The following is a 21,358-nucleotide window of genomic DNA, read 5'->3' as shown; positions in this document are numbered from 1 at the left end:
AGGTGGTGAAGCATTAGAACGGGTTACCTAGGGAGGTGGTGTAATCTCCATCCTTAGAGCTTTTTAAGGCCCAGTTTGACAAAGCCCTGGTTGGGATGAATTAGTTGGTGTTGTTCCTGCTTTGAGCAGGGGGTTGGACTAGATGACCTCCTGAGGTCTCTTCCAACCCTAATCCTCTATGATTCTAAGATCTTTTTATGTTCCAGCTAGTAGAGTGTTATTTTTTGCATTGATGCATAATGCATCAAACCAGTGGGTTATATATGCAAGAGTAGCTTATATTACAGACAGTACATCCAAATGCACAGATCAGTCAGATTGAGAAATATGTGGCTAAATGAATGAGACTTATATATGTAATATTAGGGAACCAGGTTCTGTTCCAAGCTATGCCAAGAGTGAACTTGTGTAATCTCGTGTTAGTTTAAGACCTGGCACAGTAATGAGGGTGGTGAAGTACACAAAATTATTTAGCATCAGCAGAAGACACAAGAATAAAACTCCTGGATCACAGCCTAGTGCAACTTTCTCTAGTTCCAATGGTATTTTGGTGAGAGAAAACAGCAGCAGCATCTGCTGCCATAATTTTGTCTGTGCCATCCAGAGCTTCAGTTCTGCGTGGCTGTTTCAAACTGATTCAAGAGGTTTGGCAGAGCCTGAGAGCAAGAATGCATTGTATATTTGGAATATTGAGAAAATTAACAGGTGATTTTGCATAGTTTATAAATTGGCCACATCACGCACAACTTTACTATATGCAAATACATAAAAGCTTACCTTGACTGCTGAGACATTCCCTCAAACTTGTTTGCAGTCTTAGTTGAGGGTGGACCCAAATCATTACCTAAGGGTATACAAATTACTTAAGACTTTTTAAAATGGAGAATAAAAGAACAGAAACATACAGGTAGCAGATATCATCATATAAAACAAAAATATGCAGCTTTCCCAGTATTTTCCATATAAACCTAAGTATATTTAAATGAATATTTTTCATTCATAGATTCAGAAGTTTTAAGGCCAGAAGAGACCACTAATATAATCTATTTTGACCCCTGCATACCATGTGTTTGAAAAACGGTCATTGACAGCATCTATCCGCTGGCAAGAAAAAGCAAATCAGACTATAGTAACTACTTCAGAGCAGGTTTCAGAGTAGCAGCCGTGTTAGTCTGTATCCGCAAAAAGAACAGGAGTACTTGTGGCACCTTAAAGACTAACAAATTTATTTTAGCATGAGCTTTTGTGAGCATCCGAAGAAGGTGCCACAAGTACTCCTGTTCTTTTTACTTCAGAGCATTTATTTTGTCTCTGAAACAAGAAAAAAATACTGCACAACATTGTCCCTCAACAATTTTGTTGTAAGGCACTACAAGGAAAGGGCAAAAAAAGAGTAGCATCTTGCTTTGGAAGTAACACACTATTTTGTAAAAGCCATCATGAATTAGCCCTTATTCACAAAACAAATATTGATTTTGTAAGGATTGGTACATTATTCTAAGAAACAGGCCATTCACTCAATTCTGCCAGTAAGTGGAGGAAGAAAAAATTGAAGTCAGAATATCCGAACCTTCAATATCAAACTTGGCTTCATAATCACTAAAATCTCCAAGTTTTTGAGCAGTTGCAACTACAGTACCTTCTCTGTATAAGAGACCCTATTATTATCATTAACTCCTCCTACTATAACTCTATTCCCACAGATCCTTAAGTGTGATATTAAAAGTGTTTCATTCATATCATTTGATCCTGATACCAAAACTTCAGTTAAATTCATTCCACAAAAAGTGAATTTACTGAAGTTATATCTAATGATCAAAGTCAAGAAGAAAGCACAGAATTTACTACACAAAGAAAATAAAATTTCATACAGTAGAACCTCAGAGTTATGAACACCAAAGTTACCAACTGATCGGTCAACCACAATCTCATTTGGGACTGAAAGTATGCCATCAGGCAGCAGCAGAGACCAAAAAAAAAAAAAAAAGGCAAATACAGTACAGAACTGTGTTAAATGTAAATTACTAAAAAAAATAAAGGGAAAGTTTATTAAAAAAAGATTTGACAAGATAAGGAGACTGTGTGCTCTACCCTCTGACTAGATTTGATGGTGATGCAGGCTCTGCACTGCAAACTGGCTTGGCAAGCTCCACATCCGATAAGAAGATTACACTGAGATTTTCAAAACCATTCAGCAACAGCCTAATTGAGCTTCCACTGAAGTCAATGGTAAAGAAATTCCCATTAACTTCAAAAGGGAGCAGAGTTAGGTTAATCCTGAGCATTTATAAAAATTCCACTGTTAGAGTAGGTGGGCCCCAAGACACAGTAACTCAGAAAGCGTTGGACAATGAAGGGTTTTTATATCATGAATAAAAAAGCCTTTTTTGTTTTGTGTTTTGCTGAGACCTGCCTGCTTGAAGACAAACTGTCCAGCTTGTAGTTGTAGGAGAAAGAATTTTCTGAGTTCTACGAAGCATTTTCACTCAGATCCAGAGTTAGAGGATCTGACTTCCTGACTGATAATGTTCAATTAGGAGCCTGATTAGTTAACTGAACTATCCATCTAGTAATGAAAGTTTTAAAAGAAGAGGTTTTTTTGTTAGTTTTTCGCTAGCTCTAAAATCTCAAAGTGTGTTCTTTGTGAGGGTCCCGGACTTTGGTTTACCGGGGAAGTGAAGGCAGCTATAAAAAAAAAAAAACATAACAAATGGAAGATATGAATATAAATCAAAATTAGGAATTGTAGAAAATTGATAAGGGAAGCAAATGAAGATAAGGAGAAATGTATGGCCAGAAGAGTTAACAATAAGTAGGTGTTTTTAAAATATTTTAGGCAGGGCTTTGGAGCTGTACTCCAGCTCTGCTCCAGCTCCAGGCAAACACCTGCAGCTCCACTGCTCCACAGCTGCTCCGGGCTCCAGCTCCGGGCTCCACTCCAAAGCCCTGATATTGGGAACAAAAAGAATCCTGACAACGTATTGGTCCATTACTAGACTGAAATGGTGGAATTATCAATAATAATGCAGAAAAGGCAGAAGTGTTCAATAAATAGTTATGTTCTGTATTTGGGGAAAAACTGATGATACAGTCTCATCATATGATGATGATAACACATTAGTATCTCTGGAGGATATTAGCCAGAAGTGTAGCCACTGAATTCAATATTCTTTCCATTTTGTATGTTCAAACACTGCCAGCTAAAACCCAATCATCACATAGCTAGAAATAGTTTTAGGACCATGAGAGGCAAGGCCATGCAGCTGCATGTTTGCAGTTCTGCTAATCAGAATGGGAGGCTGGGACAAAAAGTTAATTTCCAGGAAAATAGAAGGAATGTTTCGACAGCCTTGGTTTTAGGTGCCTCTGACATGTAAGTTTTACTGTTATGACTAGAAATGCTTTGGTGATAAGAAGAATACTGAATTTTTATTGGCTGTTGCTATGGAAATTGTTATCCTATTAGGGGCTATTATGATTTATGTGCTTTGTCTGGAGAAAATTTATAAAAAGTTTAGTCAGAAAGTGTTCTTTGGAGCAGTCAGAGGAAGCTTTTTCTTGGGAAAGGATCTGACACCTAAGTTCCTCAGCAGCTAGATAGAAAGAGGGGGCCACCTGAAGCCTGGCTGCTGATTTCTTGAAACAATTTCAGACTTTTTGGGTAACTATAAATGTTTGGAATACTATGAATTTACTGGAACAGTAGGGGGTGTGTGTGTGTGTGTGTGTGTGTGTATCAATCATGTATCAGACGGAGGTGGTGTGACCCCATTGATTTATTCCTGACATCACCTGGACGAAACAGTTAAATTACCACTGCTTTGGGTTCTGAAAACTCAGGGTAACAGAAGCTACTAAAGTTGGATTTTTTTAAATCAGCAGGTTCATTTAACTTGCACCTAAGAGTTTAAAAGAGCTGGCTAAGGAGCTCACGAGACTATTATGTTGATTTTCAATAAGTCTTGGAGCACTGAGGAAGTTCCACAAGACTGGAAGAAAGGTAATGTGCCAATTTTTAAAAAAGGTAAAGGAGATGACCCAGGCCTATCAGCCTGACATCAATCCTGGGCAAAATAATGGAGCAGCTGATACAGGACTCAGTTAATAAAGAATAAAAGGAGGGTAATGTAATTAATGCAAACCAACATGATTTTATGGAAAATAGATCCTGTTAAACTAAACTAACTAGATATCTTTTTCTGATGAGATTACAAGTTTGGTCAATAGCGATAATAGTGTTGACGTAACATATTTAGACTTCTCTAAGGCGTTCGATTTTGGTACCACACAACATTTTGATTACAAAACTAGAATGATATAAAATTAACATGGCACACATTGAATGAATTAAAAATTGGCTAAAATTGTCTCAAAATATAAACAGGGAATTGTCATTGAACAGGTATGTTTCCAGTGGGGTCCCAGAAGGATCGTTTTTTGGCCCTATTCTATTTAACATTTTTATCACTGACCTGAAAAAAAACATGAAGTCATCACCGATAAAAGTTTGCAATGACACACAAACTGGAGGAGTGGTAAATAATGAAGAGGATGGGTCACTGATTCAGAGCAATCTGGATTGCTTGGCAAATAGGGTGCAACCAAACAATATGCGTTTTAATATGGCTAACTGTGAATGTATATATCTAGGAACAAAGAATTGTAGATCATACTTACAAAATGGGGGAATGACTCTATTCCTGGAAGCAATGACTGAAAAAGATTTGGAGGATAATCAGCAGAACATTAACTCCCTGTGTAATGCTGTGGCCAAAGAGCTAATGTGATCCTGGGATGCATAAACAGGGGAATCATACGCAGGAGTAGAAAGGTAACCTTATCTCTATATTGGGCACTGGTGCGATCGCTGCTGGAATACTACACCAGTCCTAGAGCCCAGAATTAAGAAGGATGTTGATAAATTGGGGAGGGTTCAGAGAAGAGCCACAAGAACGATTATAATGATAGACTGAAATAGCTCAATCTATTTATTTTAACAAAGAGAAGGTTAAGGGGTGACTTGATTACAGTCTATACGCATCTACACAAGGAACAAATATTTAAAATGGGTTCTTTAATCTAGCAGAGAAAGGTATAATACAATCCAATGGCTGGAAGTTGAAGTTAAACAAATTCAGATTGGAAATAAAGTGTAAATTTTTAACAGTGAGAATAATTAATAATTGGAACAATTTACCAAAGGCTGTGATGGATTCTCCATCATTGACAATTCTTAAATCAAGATGAGATGTTTTTCTAAAAGATATGATTTAGAAATTATTATGGGGAAGTTCTATGGCCTGTGTAATACAGGCGGTCAGGCTAGATGATCAGAATGGCCCCTTATGGCCTTTCAATCTATGAATGCACTCCCCACTTTGTCGTGAAATAGCCCAAGGATGTGCTTCAGGGCATGCTGCATAGCCTCTCTTCACTTCTCAAGTTTTTAAGAAAGTAGAGGTATGATGAATGTAACAAAGAGGTGTATATTTTCTTCTTTAGATAGCAACTTTCACTTTCATTGGGCTTTTTCATCTCTCATACTGGAATCTGACCTGAGTCTCAAATACAGATGACTGACAAATCAATACTGGAATCAGACTCGGATCTAGTAAGCCCAAAGGTTGCTAACTGGACTAATTATATGGCTTTTATGTTTGTCAGAGATTTTAGCTTTCGAATAGGACAGTCATAGCAATCTGAGTAAAGTGTGAGTGACCCATTAAACATTTTTTGGACCTAAATCCTAAAGTTAAGGGGGCTTAGGGAAGTCCTGCCAGCTGGACTCAGTGCAGAGTAAAATCACATGGGCCTGAGATGCATTGTGTCCAAAAACCTAGGTTTGGCACAAAAAAACATTTGGGACATCTGTGATAGTCACTTGGAAATACCCCAGAAAAATACATCAATCTGTATTTACCTGCAGCAGTATCAAATGTTTACTGCACATAGCATTATGCTGACAGATACCGGTGACTGCATCAATCACAAACCTCTTCGAGAGTGGGTGTGAACACATCCTTCAATCAATATAACTGTCAGGATAAGTTAATCTGAAGCCTCCCACCTAAGATGAAATGGTGTTGACTGGAAAAGGCATTTTTTGTTCAGTGGCCATTGGACTCAAACATCTCTCTTGGTATAGATTTTTTTTTCTTTTTCTTTTTTTAAAACACTGACTCAATGTATCGTCAGTGCCAAACACTTTCACTAGTATCTGTCGGTAATGTCTACAGACTCTTTTAAATGGTTGATCAAAATATTAAATGAAGTTTGATTTATTGTTTCTTGTATACATGCATGTTTACCTATAATAAAAACAAAAACAAACAAACAAAAGCAGGTGTTGTGAATCTGCCCAGGAATTTGGACTGTGTGGGCAGAGAGTTTTGCTGAGTATTGTTTGTGGTCTGTGTGTATGTAGGCAGAACACAGAGAAACTGAAAACAGACTGGACACAGAGAGACGCAGAGGGAAAAAAAACAAGAAAGCCCAGCAGTAGCTGGTGAACAGAGCATGACACTGGAAAAAGCAAGGGAATGAGCTTTTGGGTCTGTTAGCCAAAGAGGTTGTAACGTAAGAAACTGCTCCTCTTGTTCTTGATTCCTCCTGTGTTCGGAGAAACAGAGACTTTGTACGTTCCACGTAAGTAAACAAGATTACATGAAAGAAAATGCAAGACTATCAATTTCTACTAGTCAAAGTCAAACTCTGACTAGCCGATCTGGTTGAAAAGGGGGAACCATAGCATTTTGCTTTACATCAGTTCCTCCCCTCATTTTTTCTAAGCACTCCTCTTCACATACTGTACAATGCTGCTGGTGCACCACTGCAGTGCTTTAGTGAACATGCTACTATGCCAACAGTTAATCCACCTCTGTGAGAGCCAGTAGCTATATACATAGTGCTGTCTACTAGGGAGGGGAGGAGGGTTAGGTCAGTATAACTATGTCGCTCAGAGGTGTGGATTTTTCACACCCTTGAGCAATGTAGTGTAGCAATGCATTATAGACCTGGACTTAGGCTAAAGAAGAATGTGGTATGCGGGGGCTCATTTTATGAAAGGTGGCAGCTTTCCCTCCGAAAAGATTTGTCTTTATCACGACAAAGGAATTCCTCTAAGAGTGTTAGCTATCAGGAGTAGGCAGGATTTACAAATAGAAGCAGAAGATTGACTGGGCTAGTTAGTCTTTACTATGAAAAGAAAGGGCCTATCTGGATAGGTCTGTAATAAATGTTTCTATAAAGTTTTTCTCCGTAAAGTAACCTGTTATACAAATACTTAGTCTGTTTTTTACATCCTTCTACTGGCAGGAAGATGTAAACCCTGCAAGTCTCTGGAATGGTACAGGCAACATCACAGAGAGCCTGGGGATTTATTTGAGGATGGAATGTTCTGAAATTCCACAAAATATAGCAGCAATACCAACAATGGAAAGATAGCACTGACTAAGAGATGCAAGTAACATACACCACCCAGCTGAAGTTTTGTTTTATTTTGCATTTCTACAACTCACCCCAAGGAATTGGGCCCTTATTCTGAGGTCCATGAGGTAGTGGGCTTGGTGGGTCAGAGAGGGTTCTTTTATGTCCAGGGGGTGGGGGAGGTGGTCTCTTCTTGGAAAGAGTGGAACTGCCACTGGAGGGTTGAGTGCTTAGAGGAAGGGTTGAAGGTGGACCTATAAAATGGAACAAAAAATCATCTTACCAATACAGAATGTGTAACATCAAAATAGCACCAAAGAATAAAAAATTAGAATATAGTAAAATGGAGCAAAGGACTGAAAACAAAAATAAGCCATGCCAAAACACCGTTGAGATTAATGACATACCCATCACCTTTTAGCCATTTTAATTGTAATAGGACAGTATGCAATTTGACAATAAATGACATACATATATTTTAAAATGTACATTCACATAAGGTTAATTACTACAGGATTTATAATTTTAGTCATTGTTAAAAACAGCAGAAAATGTTTTAAATCTTTATAAACTATTTATTGAAGATAAAGTACTTCAATTAGGGTTTAAGAATTACTATTTATAAAATCTCCATACCACAATGAATCAACAAACTAAATCTTTTAGCATGCTGTCAGTATTGTAGATTCAGAGATTCATATCATAGCTAATGTGACTAACACGGTTTTTACAATTTTTTCCCTTTAGCAAACTTTCCTTAAATGCTGAGATATAGGTTTCCAAAATAAATTCATTTTTCTATTGTTAATTGCTATTGTTTTTGTGTGGATTAAATATATAGTGCATGACAAAGTGTTAAACCCAGTGGATAAGAAACAGACATTACAAAACCCCATTATAAACATATATAGTAGTAAACTGGCATTTGTTTAGAAGGTTCAAAATACTCTTGCAGCTAATAAAGTAATAATGCATTTTTGGCCATGATCCTGAAATGAGCTCTGCATGGGCCTTTGGCTGGATAGCCCTTCTAGTCCAAGACTCTGTTCAGATGCAGGGATCTTCCCACATAGCACTTATTGCAAGGTTTAGGCATTAAAGATATCATTTATCTATGAATACTTAATCATCCCTCCATTCAAAACCTGCCTACATATACCCTGAATATTACTTATGATTTAAATAATAATATGGTCTCTTGTTTAAGTCATAGAGTAGAACGTTGCTAGTTTGCAGTTTGCTAATGTATATACCCCATAATTTGCACACAAGCAGTGCTGTTTCTTCCATCAGAAAATACAGAGCTGAGTGAATATTATGAAGACTATGTTACTTTTACAAGTGTACTGCAAAACGTGTATGTAAAAATAATGCAAACCAAATTACACATCAAATCTGTGAACAAATCACTACAAATTTTGCAATGAATTATCCTTGCTATTTTTGTTTAACTTATTCACCAATTCAGTAATTTGCAAGTCTCCCAGACATTAGTGCAAATTAATGCACTTCTTCTATACTGATTTTATCATATAGTTTCTATGTGAATAATTTCACATGATTGGGGGGAGGAAGTGATATCTCAGTGGTTTGAGCATTGGCCTGCTAAACCCAAGGTTGTAAGTTCAATCCTTGACATGGCCATTTAGGGATCTAGGGCAAAAATCTGTCTGGGGACTGGTCCTGCTTTGAGCAGGGGGTTGGACTAGATGACCTCCTGAGGTCCCTTCCAACCCTGATATTCTATGAATTTCTGTATCTTTTAAAATTTCATTATAAAAAAAGCTAAAATATAGACAGCTTTGGTGCTATAAATCTGGATTGAGGATCCTGTAGACTTATGCAACACAGAAGCTCTTCATTTTTTTTTTTTTATGAATGATTGTGTGAAGTTAGGGCAGGTGCAAGGATGTTTCGCGCCCTAGGCAAAACGACCACCTTGCACCCCTCCCTGAGCCCTGTGGCAGCTCCCCACCCCCCTCCGCCCTGAGGTGCCCACCACCCCCCAGGCAGCTCCCTCCCCCAGCTCACCTCTGCTCCGCCTCCTCCCCGAGCACGCCGTGGCCACTCCTCTTCTCACACCTCCCAGGCTTGCAGCGCCAATCAGCTGTTTGGCGCCACAAGCCTGGGAGGGAGAGAAGCAGAGCGGAGCGGCGTGCTCAGGGGAGGAGGCGGAGCAGAGGTGAGCTGGGGTGGGGAGTGGTTCCCCTGTGTGCCGCGCCCCCCCCCTTACTTGCTGCAGGCAGCCCTCCCCGCGCCCCCTGCCCCTCCGCCTAAATGCCAATGACAACCGAGGCGGCCAAAGATCCGGCCGCCACGGTCGCCGCCGAAGGACCTGAAATGCCGCCCCCCAAATGCTAGTGCCCTAGGCGACCGCCTATGTCGCCTAATGGGTTGCACCGGCCCTGTGTGAAGTGCTACAAACCAACAGCAACTCAAAATATAACCTTAAAAGGACTTCTGTACTCATTGTGCTGCTGCTAACACTATTCTAAAGTCACAGTTAATACAACATACTTGTTTTCTACACAAGGACAGAATAAAAGAGGTAGTTATTTGAAATCTCCACTTTGGAGCTACATGTGCTGAAACATGGATCTGATAAATTCAAACCACTGAAGTTCTTACAGTTTTACCCCATCACCCCCTAGTGACCAATTGATGGAAGTACATACCATCTTTATCAGTCGCTAATCTTTATCAGTCACTTCCAGCTGAACTACAGTACAAACAATCCAAGCTTCATTCCAAAAATGGTGAAAGTATCCTGAATTGGCACTGTATGCTCTCATTTAAATTAAGGCAACATAAAGCTTCAAACTCAAGTGGAAGTAAACTGAGTAAGATCTCTCTCTTTTATGCAAAACAAGAACTTGACTAAGAATAAATATTTCAACAGCCAAAAGTAAAATTAAATAGAAAAAACTTGTGACTAAAACTGAGATAGTGTGTACACATTTTTAATACCTCATGATACTAACATGTAGGATGACCAGATAGCAACTGTGAAAAAACAGGACAGCGGGTGGGGGGTAATAGGCGCCTATATAAGAAAAAGTCCCAAAAAATGGGACTTTCCTACTACTAACCCTACTAACATGTCTATAGATATCACAGAAAGAGTTTAAAACTTTTATAATTTTATAGTTTTCAAAGGTTCACATTCTAACATGTGAAACTTATGGATGGTACAATAGCAATAATTAACATACAACTCCTTTCAGTAGAAGGATTTCAAATCACTTTGCAAATTTTAAGACTTGCAACATACATTCTGAGGTAGGTAGCATTATACCCATTTTACAGATGACATAAACAGACACAGAGAAGTTTTGCCTAAAAAACAGTTACATTGTTGGTTTGCAGAGACAACTGCCTATCATACTGACCAATTTTGTCTCATTGTTTCCTTTTTATTTCCTGTGTGTAGCCATTTGTGGTCTCTTGTCTTATACTTAAGTTGTAAACTCCTTGGGAGCAAGGACTGCCTTTTTGTTCTGTTTGTACAGCAGCTAACACAATGGGAGTCCTAATCTATGACTAGGGATCCTAGCTGTTACAGTAATACAAATAAATAATAATACTCAGTGACTTTCCCAATGCTAAGAAACCCAACCACTCTCCTGCTCTAATCACTAAACAACACACCCTTATTTTAGGAAAGTAGTGGGTAACATTTACCAAGCTAAGTTTCTTTTCAGGAAAATAAGGAATATAGGGAAAATCATCTAAAATATATTCAGGGCAATAGCTAGTTTCAGAATGACAGAAAGGCAAATGGTTGGATTTTCCGGAAATACTTTTGAGGAAAAAATGAACTGAAATCTATAATTTATTACTGAAACAGGTGATGGAATGATACTAAAGTCTGTAACGATAGGTTCAGTACAGGTTGAACCTCTCTAATATGGCACTCTTGGGACCTGACCGGTGCCGAACCAGAGAATATGCCGAATTACAGGAGGTCTATGCAGAGTGCCAGCAGGTCTCCATAGGTGTGGAAAAGTAGGGCTGCGGGAGGTGCTGCAGCACCCCCAGGCTTTGCACCCAGTGTGATCCCCCGCCTACGATCCCCGCTGCCACCCAGGGTCCTGGCCGTCAGTCCCCGCCCCGGGGGCTCCGATGCTGGTCCCAGGTCCTCGCCCTCTCTCCCAGAGCTTGAATGCTGCGAATCAGCTGTTCGCGGCGCTCTGGAAGCACTGGGAGGGAGGAGGGGCTGCTTGTCCACGAGAGGCTTAGAGGCAGGAGGGCAGAGGGGGGAAGTTGGCACTGGTGGATGCTCCACACCCACTGATTTTTCCCCATGAGTGCCCTGGAGCACCCACGGAGTCGGCACCTATGCCAGACTGCAGATGCTGCTGGACAAGGGAGTGCCGAATTAGAGAGGTTCAACCTGTACTGATAGTAATATTTTTATCTGCCCTGTAACTGTCAAAACTCAGAACAGCATAAAGTTACACAAGATAAATTAGAAAACATTTAATAGAATATGTAATTTTAAATTAAATTTTCCAGCCTTAAAATATTTATCTATGCAGCAATTAAAAACATTCTGTGGTAAGTTAAAATAATTGTAAGAGACCTGCAATTAACAGTGTGCGTACTTCAGCTTTTGTGGAGTTAGTACATGTTCTACATATTAATTTGTGTACCAGTGACAACATGCAAAGCTGTTACTATCCATCAATTTTTTTTTTAATAGTGGGAGAACCTAAAGTATATATATATTTTTACCACTGCATGAGAGATATGGCAGAACCAGTATTCCAGTTAATGGTAGGACGCGTACTGCAAAGGAAAGTGATAAGTTCATGTTAAAAATGGTACTTTCATAACATATATTGCTATTTTTCCCAAAATTCTTATTATCATTTCAGACAATATCTTTTCTTTACTTGTCAAGCTCTTACTGCTAACATTTGAGAAATTCTGATCATAAGCACACTACTACTCTTCAGGGCATGAGCAGAATAAATTGACTGGACATTAACTTACAACAGTCAACTCTAAATTTGTCCTGTAAAGTGAGCCAAAACCTACAATTAACAACTTATATCAAGTTACTTCATAGAGATTTTCATATATTTATAAGTGTGTGCCATCAGGTCTCTCTTTCTATTAAAAGTACTGGAAAAATTAACAGTATAGTGAATCAAGACTAACAAAACAAGATATAAACAAGAGTGAAATAGCTCTTGTTTTACCTAAATCAAAAGCACAAGGCACTGAAATACAACAAAACACAGAGCTAGAAGCACTTTTCTTTAAAAATGAGTTGTGTATGCATTTAGTAAGGAAAGACTGTCATAATATAGTCTAAGTGCATTAAAGTCAGAGCTGTGCTTTCAATGTGTATGGGTTGACACACTGCGTTTTGCTTTAAGTTTGGAAATCAAATGAATGCAGCAGCTCAAAATCCAAACAGACCTAAATTGGAGGGTTTTGATGAGGTTTTCTGAGGGAAACTGGCAAAGCCACTTAGATTATCTTAATTTTCACCTAAAATTGTGAAAATGACCCATATTTGCCCCAAGCCTTTACAACAGGACTAGAAGAACTAGCTGGCAACATTAGCCTGAATATTGGGTTTGTCACTAAACATTTGCAGAGATTTAATTAAGATCAGTGAAACTAATGTGTTAAGCCATGCTACTCCTTGGCTGTCATTACAAAAATAACATACAAACCAGCAGACCTATCTGACAACTGAAGCTTGTCAGAATTATGGAAATTGGACTTCAACTGACTTTCTCACTAAGTATTACTGAGGACTTGTTTTTACGTGAGAAAGTTGAGCCAGTTTAACTAAAGACGTGATTTTTAAACCAATTTATTTGAAGTAGACACATTTATTTCAGTTTAAACCAGGCTTATTTTGGGTTAGTTTAAATTAAGTAAGTAATAGTTTTAGCTAAACCAAAATAAGCCAACCTTTTAACAAAATAAGAATGTCCATGCAGGGGTTTGTACCAGTTTAACATAAATAGGTATACCTATTTAACTTCAACTGGTGCAACTTTATCACATAGACAAGGCCTAACATACCCTTTTTCCTCAATGAAATGTGGGGAGCAAACACATCAACTTCAGCAACTTTTAAAACTCCAGCTGAAAAGTTACCCAATCGAAAGACCCAGACTTACATTAACTAATATATGTAGAAATATAAAAGTAACTTGCAAATACATTAGCTATACACACACACAAATTGATATACTGTAATTTATAAACCCATATACATGCACACAGTTTTAAAAAATAAACCAAGTTAACTTTTAGACACCAAATGCACTAAAAGCCATCGGTAAGAGGAGGCATTCAGTACATAAATGATTTTTAACTTGCCTTCCTTCCCCCACACTGTAGGCTAGAACAGGGTTGAATTAGCTTAGTTAAATGAAAAAATGCTTCATAGTTTGTGTGTACAATGCTGGTTTTGCTAGCAGTTGTGAGAAGGCCTTGAAAGAATATGGCTTAACTGGAAAAGCTAGGCCTGAAAGGTAACTGAAAGATAAATGGAAGAAGAAACCCCAGTTATAATATAGATAGTTAATAATAAGAAAAAATTGTGCACATTGAACCAGCAATGACCCCAAACTGGCCCCAACATGGTTTTTAGCTAAGTTAGTAACAGGCAATGCCATCACTGGTTTATGAAAAGGGTACAAAAGTGTAAACTCCTGAAGTGTCATTGATAATGCCTGACTGACTAAATTGGGTCTAATACTCCTGGGTTTAGCCCGTCTGTAAATATCTTGATCAAATGCTTATAAATGTTTTGTTACTATTTGGATGTAGTAAATTGCTTATTATTCAGGCTTTTTAGGCATGTTTAGAGCAATTGTATAAATATGATCAACCTTTGGACTTAATAAAGGAATCTGCTGTTAAATTAGTGTCATGGTAATATCCCCTACATAAATAATAATAATTCCAACACACACAAAGCTCAGATTTGATGGTTTCCAGTTCACTGTGACATCTCAGCAAACACCATGGAACCTTGCTACTAAGGAACTTCACTGGAGAATGAAGCCAGCTTACGAAGGACTAAAGTATACAGCATTCTTTGGAAAAGATTTATTATATTTATATTCCAAAGGATACAAAACAATATTAAGAAACTTTTCAAAATGATACCACTTGCTAAATAATGGAACCCAACACCTACCTGCTCCTTACAGACTGGCTCCATGCTCTAGCACAGTCCCATGGTAGCTGTTGGAACCTTACAGCAGACAAGGAGCTAATGATATTAGATTTGGGGGGAATGGAAATAATAGGAAATAAAGTAAGTTTAAAATCATTTATGGACTGGATGCTCCTCTTACTCTTGTTATATGGGGCACTCAGCACATAAAATACACTAAAAATATTTGCAGATCACCTGTAATCAAATGGATGTAATGTCTAAAATGAAAAGCAAAAATAATTTTTCTATAAAAATAACCATACATATTAATGTGGTAATTTAATAGACAAGCTCAATGATGGCAAATTAAGAGAGTAAGGAGGCTCTGAAAAGGTAAGGTGATGTGTTTTTTTCCTAAAGGTGGTGGTGGGGGAGATGAAATCTAAAAATCAGTACCAACACATCTTTCTCTTCTTTGAGGGACAGGTAGCAGAGTCTAATTTTGTTTAGAGCCATTAAATACTAACATGAAAAACAAACAATGTTTAGGATAATTTATAGTACATTAGTAACCACTTTGAAGGTGATATTTCTATATTAGTGTATGTTCTCAGTGTCTTACATATTAGAGTATTTGGACTTCATCTACTATCCTTCTGATCCAGCCCAACCTATTCATATAACCACTGGTAAATATGTCCATGTACAATAATATGACTAGAGAGAAAGGCTGGTGTCTCTAGCAAGCTTAGACTGATCTGACAGTTTTGAAAGCAAAGAAACATAATAGTTTAAATTTAACATTAACTTCGCTCAACCTCATTCACACTCTTACACCATCAGTCTGACATTTCCTGCTCTCTAATGCTAGATCATACCACCCCCTCCATAAATTTATCAAACTCAGGATTATAACAAATTAGTTTTTTTTACCCACTACTTATATTGGAAGGCTGTTTCAGAACTTCACTCCTCTGACAGTTAGAAAACTTTGTTTAATTTAAAGCCTAAACTTGTGATGACCAGTTTATAAGAACATGTATCTATCAACACCAAAGATTTACATCACTGCAACATACATAATAATGGCCATACTGGGTCAGACCAAAGGTACATCCAGCCCAGTATCCTGTCTACCGACAGTGGCCAATGCCAGATACCCCAGAGGGAGTGAACCTAACAAGTAATGATCAAGTGATCTCTCTCCTGCCATCCCTCTCCACCCTCTGACAAACAGAGGCTAGGGACACCATTCCTTACCCATCCTGGCTAACAGCCATTAATGGACTTAACCTCCATGACTTTATCTAGTTCTCTTTTAAACCCTGTTATAGTCCTAGCCTTCACAACCTCCTCAGGCAAGGAGTTCCACAGGTTGACTGTGCACTGTGTGAAGAACGTCCTTTTATTTGTTTTAAACCTGCTGCCCACTAATTTCATTTGGTGGCCCCTTCTTCTTATATTATGGGACAAGTAAATAACTCTTCCTTATTCACTTTCTCCACATCACTCATGATTTTATATACCTCTAGCATATCCTCCCTTAGTCTCCTCTTTTCCAAGCTGGAAAGTCCTAGGGTCTTTAATTTCTCCTCATATGGGACCCGTTCCAAATCCCTAATCATTTTAGTTGCCCTTTTCTGAACTTTTTCTAATGCCAATATATCTTCTTTGAGATGAGGAGACCACATCTGTACGCAGTATTCAAGATGTGGGCGTACCATGGATTTATATAAGTGCAATAAGATATACTCTATCTTATTCTCTATCCCTTTTTAAATGATTCCTAACATCCTGTTTGCTTTTTAGACTGCCGCTGCACACTGCATGGACGTCTTCAGAGAACTATCCACGATGACTCCAAGATCTCTCTCCTGATTAGTTGTAGCTAAATTAGCCCCCATCAGATTGTACGTATAGTTGGGGTTATTTTTTCCAATGTGCATTACTTTACATTTATCCAAATTAAATTGCATTTGCCCTTTTGTTGCCCAATCACTTAGTTTTGTGAGATCTTTTTGAAGTTATTCACAGTCTGCGTTGGTCTTAACTATCTTGAGTAGTTTAGTATCATCTGCAAACTTTGCCACCTCACTGTTTACCCCTTTCTCCAGGTCATTTATGAATAAGTTGAATAGAATTGGTCCTAGGACTGACCCTTGGGGAACACCACTAGTTACCCCTCTCCATTCTGAAAATTTACCATTTATTCCTACCCTTTGTTCCCTGTCTTTTAACCAGTTCTCAATCCATGAAAGGACCTTCCCTTTTATCCCATGACAACTTAATTTACGTAAGAGCCTTTGGTGAGGGACTTTGTCAAAGGCTTTCTGGAAATCTAAGTACACTATGTCCACTGGATCCCCCTTGTCCACGTTTGTTGAACCGTTCAAAGAACTCTAATAGATTAATAAGACATGATTTCCCTTTACAGAAACCATGTTGACTTTTGTGCATTCTTCTGTGTGTCTGACAATTTTATTCTTTATTATTGTTTCAACTAATTTGCCTGGTACTGACGTTAGACTTACCGGTCTGTAAGAGCCGGGATCATCTCTAGAGCCCTTTTAAATTATTGGTGTTATATTAGCTATCTTCCAGTCAATGGGTACAGAAGCTGATTTAAAGGACAGGTTACAAACCATAATTAATAGTTCCACAATTTCACATTTGAGTTCTTTCAGAACTCTTGGGTGAATGCCATCTGATCCCAGTGACTTGTTACTGTTAAGTTTATCAATGAATTCCAAAACCTCCTCTAGTGACACTTCAATCTGTGACAATTCCTCAGATTTGTCACCTACAAAGGACGGCTCAGGTTTAGGAATCTCCCCAACATCCTCAGCCGTGAAGACTGAAGCAAAGAATTTTTTAGTTTCTCTGCAATGACTTTATCATATTTAAGTGCTCCTTTTGTATCTTGATCATCCAGGGGCCCCACTGATTGTTTAGCAGGCTTCCTGCTTCTGATGTACTTAAAAAACATTTTGTTATTACCTTTCGAGTTTTTGGCTATCTGTTCTTCAAACGTCTTTTTGGCATTTTTTATTACATTTTTACACTTAATTTGGCAGTTTTTATGCTCCTTTTTGTTTACCTCATTAGGATTTGATGTCCACTTTTTAAAAGATGCCTTTTTATCTCTAACTGCTTCTTTTACATGATTGTTAAGCCATGGTGGCTCTTTTTTAGTTCTTTTACTGTGTTTTTTAATTTGAGGTTGTCATAAACAGTTAAGGGTTAATGTCTCTTTTACCTGTAAAGGGTTAAAAAGCTCAGTAAAAACCTGGCTGACACCTGACCAGAGGACCAATAAGGGGACAAGATACTTTCAAATCTTGGTGGAGGGAAGTCTTTGTTTGTGTTCTTTGTTTGGGTTTTGTTCGCTCTCGGGACATGAGAGGGACCAGACGTCCATCCAGGCTCTCCAAATCTTTCTGAATCAGTCTCATGTTTCAAATTTGTAAGTACCTAGTCAAGAAGGCGTGTTAGTCTTCTGTTTGTTTTCTCAACCTGTACATGTTTTTTCTGCTGGAAGGATTTTTACCTCTGTTTGCTGTAACTTTGAACCTGAGGCTAGGGGGGATTTCTCTGGCTATATAATTTAAATACCCTGGAAGCATTTTTCATCCTGATTTTACAGAGATAATTTTTACCTTTTCTTTTTCTTTAATTAAAAGCTTTCTTTTTAAGAACCTGATTGATTTTTCTTTATTTTAAGATCCAAGGAGTTGGGTCTGGACTCACCAGGAGTTGGTCGGGGGGAAATAGAGGGGGGATGGTTAATTCCTCTTTGTTTTAAGATCCAAGGAGTTTGGATCTGTGTAAAGCCTCTCAAGGCAACCCAGGGAGAAAGTCGGGGGGTGGCGGGGGGAGAAGGAGGGAGGAATGGTTAATTTCTCCTTGTGTTAAGATCTAAGGGATTTGGGTCTGTGTTCCCCAGGGAAGGTTTTGGGGGGACAGGGAGTGTGCCAGACACTACTTCTGGTTGGTGGCAATGCTATCAGATCTAAGCTAGGAATTAAGCTTAGAAGGGTACATGCAGGTCCCCACCTTTTGGATGCTAAAGTTCAGAGTGGGGGAGGAAACCTTGACAGAGGTATACATTTAAGTTGGGCCTGTATTATGGTGTCTTTGAAAAGGGTCCATGCAGCTTGCAGGGATTTCACTCCAGTAACTGTACCTTTTAATTTCTGATTAACTAACCTCCTCATTTTTGCATAGTTTCCCTTTCTGAAATTAAATGCCACAGTGTTGGGCCATTGAGGTGTTCTTCCCACCACAAGAATGTTAAATGTTATTATATTATGGTCACTATTTCCAAGCGGTCCTGTTATAGTTACCCCTTGGACCAGATCCTGTGCTCCACTCAGGACTAAATCGAGAATTGCCTCTCCCCTTGTGTGTTCCCGTACCAGCTGCTCCAAGAAGCAGTCATTTAAAGTATCAAGAAATTTTGTCTCTGCATTTCGTCCTGAGGTGACATGTACCCAGTCAATATGGGGATAATTGAAATCCTCCACTATTATCGAGTTCTTTATTTTGATAGCCTCTCTAATCTCCCTTAGCATTTCATCATCACTATCACTGTCCTAGTCAGGTGGTCAATAATAGATCTCTACTGTTATATTCTTATTAGAGCATGGAATTACTATCCATAGAGATTCTATGGAACATGTGGATTCATTTAAGATTTTTATTTCATTTGATTCTACATTTTCTTTCACGTATAGTGCCACTCCCCTTTCACCCCCCATACGACCTGTTCTGTCCTGATATATTTTGTACCCTGGAATGATTGTGTCTCATTGATTGTCCCCACTCAACCAGGTTTCTGTGATACCTATTATATCAATATCCTCCTTTAACACGAGGCACTCTAGTTCACCCATCTTATTATTTAGACTTCTAGCATTTGTGTACAAGCACTTTAAAAACTTGTCCCTGTTTATTTGTCTGCTCTTTTCTGATGTGTCAGATTCTTTTTTATGTGAATGTTTCTAATCTGATCTGGCCCATACTTTATCCTCGTCCCTCCTCTCCTCCTGACTAGAACCTAGAGAATCTCTATCAGTAGACTCTCCTCTAAGAAAAGTCTCTGTCCGATCCACGTGCTCCACTGCAGCAAACGGCTTTCCCCCATCTCTTAGTTTAAAAACTGCTCTGCAACCTTTTTAATGTTAACTGCCTGCAGTCTGGATCCACTTTGTGAGATCTTGTACTCAAATACTCTTTGTCATGCTGAGGACTTAGTTGGTTTGGAGGAAAAATTATCTAGGTTCCTATGGAAACTTCTGATTCAGATTTTCCCCTCTGCCAGAGTAACAGTTACTTCCTGAACACCCTTGGTGTTGGTAGCAGCCACTTGATTGCTATGCTGGCTTCAACAATGAGAGCTGAGGCCACTCTGCAATCTCAGCTAGTAATTTCTCTAATGTTTCCCCCAATAGCTCCCCACCAACAAGTTCGCATGCACAAGATATCCATTTAGGATGAAGCTATTCATGGATGTAACACAGCTTCCTTGTAGCCACCAAAATGGAATCCATTACTCAACAAAATGCACATTAAGGATCTGACCAGGACAGAACCTGTGATGTCTTACTCTAAGCTAGGGTCATACCTTTAGACAATAAGCCACTTTTTTGCTACAAAGAGGGCATTCCTTGCTAAATGTATGAAGAACCTGTGATCTGAAAGGCTATAGCTGAGGTTTGAAATTGCTGTGCATTGTCATCATTCCTGTGGCCTATCGGTCTTTTGGAAAGAAGTCTCCTTCTGAAGATGTGACTATGTCTTTGACTGGTGAAGCTACTGTTGCACCACCGTAGGCTCCGCAAATTTATAAAATTTCTTTGATATAAACATTTTAGATTAACATTTGGTTTAATCAGGTGCCCTCATTTGGCTCTTATGAGGCCCTCAAAGGAGGCATTAACAGGAAAGCTTGTATCTAATAATGTTTGAAGGCCATAATAATATATGGAGATATACCTATTTCATAGAACTGGAAGGGACCTTGAAAGGTCATAAAGTCCAGTCCCCTGCCTTCACTAGCAGGACCAAGTACTGTCCCTGACAGTTTTTTTTTTTGGGTCCCAGATCCCTAAATGGCCCCCTCAAGGATTGAACTCACAATCCTGGATTTAGCAGGCCCATGCTCAAACCACTGAGCTATCCCTCCCCCAAAGGTGAAGATATGTTATTAATATTAATGAGTTCCTTGCAAGCCACTGACTGCCATCCTGTCCTGAAAAAATCTTGTAGGTTGGCGGTATGTTTTGTTGTTTTCCCCAGGCTGTTTACAGAAGGAAGGTAGTACATTATTCATTCTGACATAGGATCGCACAACAGAGAAGGTTATTGGTACATATACCTCAATTGTGGAAGTAGCTTGCTAGATGTCCCTGGAAGGTTAAAAGGCTGCTGCCTGCTCCCCAGGCTGGCTAGCATCCAAGTAAGTATTGTACTAGGTTGCTCCTACTAGGATTATTTTGAAAATGGGAAGGGATTTTTCATTTACCTCCCTGTAATCCCATGATGGTGCAGTTTTGTGGGGAGCCTCTGTTCTGGTCACAGACTGCTTGAAGTGCTCCTAGGGCTTTAATGTGGAGCCAGCCTGTGGAGTGGTGGAGAGAAAGAATCTTTCCTGCCTTTCAGAGTCTGAACCTCTTTCCCTGGCAGAGCAAGGCTCAATCCCAATTAGGCTTCAGTCTGAGGCAGAACTGCATAGGAGGAACACAGGCTTCTCTGCATGTCCAGAGGGCATGGTGGGGTGGCAGTGAGCATGGTAAAGAAGAC

At 38.9% G+C, this 21,358-nt stretch overlaps 1 protein-coding gene across 2 annotated transcripts in view; it reads right to left on the bottom strand.

The window, feature by feature from the left end:
• The window catches only part of ASAP1 (ArfGAP with SH3 domain, ankyrin repeat and PH domain 1), a 299,002-nt gene that overhangs the window by 23,448 nt on the left and 254,196 nt on the right, over window positions 1-21,358 (bottom strand). The window contains exons 25-27 of one of the 2 annotated variants that reach the window (XM_045005497.1): window positions 12,160-12,213; window positions 7,518-7,679; window positions 778-844 (exon numbers count right to left, since the gene is read on the bottom strand). In XM_045005497.1, the coding sequence (XP_044861432.1) occupies window positions 778-844; window positions 7,518-7,679; window positions 12,160-12,213 (283 nt within the window). The remainder of the gene's footprint in view (window positions 1-777; window positions 845-7,517; window positions 7,680-12,159; window positions 12,214-21,358) is intronic. The other variant, XM_045005498.1, reaches the window with a different exon arrangement.

The sequence above is a fragment of the Mauremys mutica genome, chromosome 2 (assembly GCF_020497125.1).
Source record: "Mauremys mutica isolate MM-2020 ecotype Southern chromosome 2, ASM2049712v1, whole genome shotgun sequence".
Taxonomy (NCBI): domain Eukaryota; kingdom Metazoa; phylum Chordata; order Testudines; family Geoemydidae; genus Mauremys; species Mauremys mutica.
The sequence above is the reverse complement of the archived record's forward strand: the minus strand, read 5'-3'. Positions and strand labels throughout refer to the sequence as shown.